The sequence below is a fragment of the Garra rufa genome, unplaced genomic scaffold (assembly GCF_049309525.1).
Source record: "Garra rufa unplaced genomic scaffold, GarRuf1.0 hap1_unplaced_235, whole genome shotgun sequence".
Classification (NCBI taxonomy): Eukaryota; Metazoa; Chordata; class Actinopteri; order Cypriniformes; family Cyprinidae; genus Garra; species Garra rufa.
Genome location: NW_027394510.1, coordinates 1 through 3,010, shown reverse-complemented (window position 1 = coordinate 3,010; position 3,010 = coordinate 1). Strand labels below are relative to the sequence as shown.

Genomic DNA, 3,010 nt, shown 5'->3' with positions numbered 1-3,010 from the left:
CTTATCATCGAGCACAGGCCTGTCTAAACACAGTGAGATAACCCGGTTGTGGGGTAAAAGACTCACTGAGGCTCAACGGCACTTCAGTGGCTACTGTAAACGCCAAAAAAACTTCACATGTGAACAGTGAGCATGAAACAAGCAAGCGCGGGACTACAAAGCCGTGAAGTGTGAGTAGTTTGGATATGACATAAAATGTGCAATGGGAAATTAATCTTTTGTTTTGTATGTTGTATTATAAGTTTAAGTTAAATTTAACCGACTTTATTTGCATAACACGATGTATTTCAGGATATTCAATGAGGACAAAATGTCAGATGGAAGGTGGTTGGAAAATAAGAGCACTTGATGACGTCAACAGAACGGGACAGATGTCAGTTGATAGTTATTGTTTCTTTCTAAATTACTTGCTCTGTAAAAATTGTATTTGAGAAATGATATATCATTTTGGAATCGAAAAAATGTTGCGTTGTTTTACGCTGTAACTAATCAGTAACAGCAGCACCTGCTTGATACAACATGTATAGCAAGGTTTTATATAAATATCCGCACAAATGTAGCCTATCAAAACAGACTTAAATAGTGACAAAATCATCTAGCGACCCGAATCCCTAATTTCAGCTCGTCCGTGCACTGCGCATGCGCGCTGCATCACCCAGTCTCCCGTTAGTTTCCTTGGTAACGAAAAAAAGGGTGGAGGAAGGAATGAGGTGCACCGAGCTGCGAATAGAAAGGCGATAGACGGGGTGAAAGAAAGAGGGAGCGAGGAGAGAGGTACCTGAGCACATGATCATTCCCTAACGTCTGTTCAACTACTGCCTTAGCCTACTTATACTTCAACAGACTGTAAAACAGCGAGAGGCAGAAAAAGGACGACAAATAAAACATATTCTGCGACCGCTACAAAAACACGAATCGGTAAGTGGGAAGAGTGTTTATCATATGAATCCTTCGGAGGTAAAACACACATCAATAGAACAAAACGGAAGGTAATGTTTGTATTCAGCAATATATGCTTATGTTTGGCTTCCCGCCCTTTAAAACAGCTAGTAACGTTAATACTAATATTATTCTCTAACGTTAAATGAAAGACGCACATCATTGTCGCTTGTGAAGGAAACCTCTCATGTTATGTTTTGCTGTGTAAAAGGCGTCTTGGTGCGTGGGAAAGGTCCAGCCGTGGGTGATTAATCCGATAAAGAGATTTGTTGAATGGCTTCTGTAATAATTCATTATTTGTTGCTTATTTTGGGTGGCATATGGTGGTAATATAGGCCGAGAACTCAGTGGAGCATTTAAAGTGAACTAGGCTGGGAAATAGGAGCACTAGATCATAATAGCATACATTTGTAAGATAAATTATTCACTCATGTCTAATCTTCATAGTTTTCCCTCAGCTAATCCTGCTGTTTCTAAACAACAACATAGTGTACAAGCTGTGCCACTGTTTACTTATGTGGTCCTCTAGGCAAAAAGAAATGTGAAATGAAGAAATTGTTTACCTACAAATAAAAATTTGGTCAGCATGTACTTACCATCCACTTCCAAACCTGTATGAGATTCTTTCTTGTGTTGAATACAAAAGAAGATATTTCGAAGAATGTTGGTAAACAAACAGTTGATGGCAGCTATAGCCATTTTATTAGTGTGCTGAATAAATAAGCTTTTCATTGATATGGCTTGTTAGGATAGGACAATGCTTGGGAGAGATACAACTACAAATACAAAATCTAAAATCTAAGGGTGCAAAAAAATCAAAATATTGAAAAACGCCTTTAAAGTTGTCCAAATTAAGTTCTTAGCAATGCACATAAGTAATCAAAAATTAAGTTTTGATATATTTACAGTAGAAAAATGACAAAATATCTTCATGGAACATGATCTTTACTTAATATCCTAATGATTTTTTGCATAAAAGAAAAATCTATTATTTTGACCCATGCAATGTATTTTTGGCTATTGCTACAAATATACCCGTGCTACTTAAGACTGGTTTGTGGTCCAGGGTTGCATATATGTAACAAAGTCATAGTTAAGCTGATTCACAACACAAAATAAAACTCAAAGAAAAAATATGTAAGTTGTCATCATAATAACAATTAAAAAAAAAAAACATTTTTCTCAAGTGTAGCACCTTAAATATATAATCACGGCAAACTGTGCACAGTTTACTAGATTTAAGGGCTTTGCAGTGCGTTATTTATCAAATAACATTGATGTAATGTATCGATTGTTTATCATTTCCTCTTCCAAACAGACATGTCAGAAATTGTGCCCCCTGAAGTGAGACCTAAACCTGCCGTCCCAGCTAAGCCCTCTCATGTGGTGCCACCTTCCGGTGTTCCCTTTGTGCCTTCACCCCAAGGAACAGGGGGTGATGGTCAAGGGTCAGGTCGAGGATCTGCATTGCTTGGATACATCGGAATAGACACCATCATCGAGCAGATGCGGAAGAAGACCATGAAGACAGGCTTTGACTTTAACATCATGGTTGTTGGTGAGTGGGAGAGCAATTTGTTGACATTTGCATTTTGCTTTTTTAATTTTCTTACTATTTTTTCCTCTCTTTCTCTTTTTCTGTCTCCAGGTCAGAGTGGTCTTGGGAAGTCTACTTTAGTGAACACTCTCTTTAAGTCACAGGTGAGCAGGAGGAGCACAGGCTGGAGTCGTGATGAGAAGATCCCAAAGACCGTTGAGATTAAATCTGTGTCTCATGGTAAGAGCATATTGATCATGTGACTTCTAAACATTTAGGATTCAAAACAGCATCCATTGCTCGTTCAAGCAAAGCTTTTAAGCACTGGTTGCTAAAGGACAGACCTTTTACTGGACATAAATAGACATCATGGGCTAATTAGGAAAGCCTCATTTAGTGTCGGCTGATGTAATCAATACACCAGGGCCTGTAGCACAGTGGCATATGTGCTTGTTTGTAATATGTGTCTAGACTGGCATGTGTTGTGCTCAGGGCAAGTTAGGAGGCCAGTTGATGGTGAATCCCCTATAGGTA

At 38.5% G+C, this 3,010-nt stretch overlaps 1 protein-coding gene across 1 annotated transcript; it reads left to right on the top strand.

The window, feature by feature from the left end:
• Nucleotides 1-701: 701 nt before the first annotated feature.
• Nucleotides 702-2,716, top strand: LOC141317007 (neuronal-specific septin-3-like; the record flags this gene model as incomplete). The annotated part of the gene is made up of 3 exons (XM_073832874.1): nucleotides 702-918; nucleotides 2,258-2,497; nucleotides 2,588-2,716. Coding segments are annotated over exons 2-3 (367 nt in total), but the record flags the coding sequence as incomplete, so codon positions are not given.
• Nucleotides 2,717-3,010: the final 294 nt, after the last annotated feature.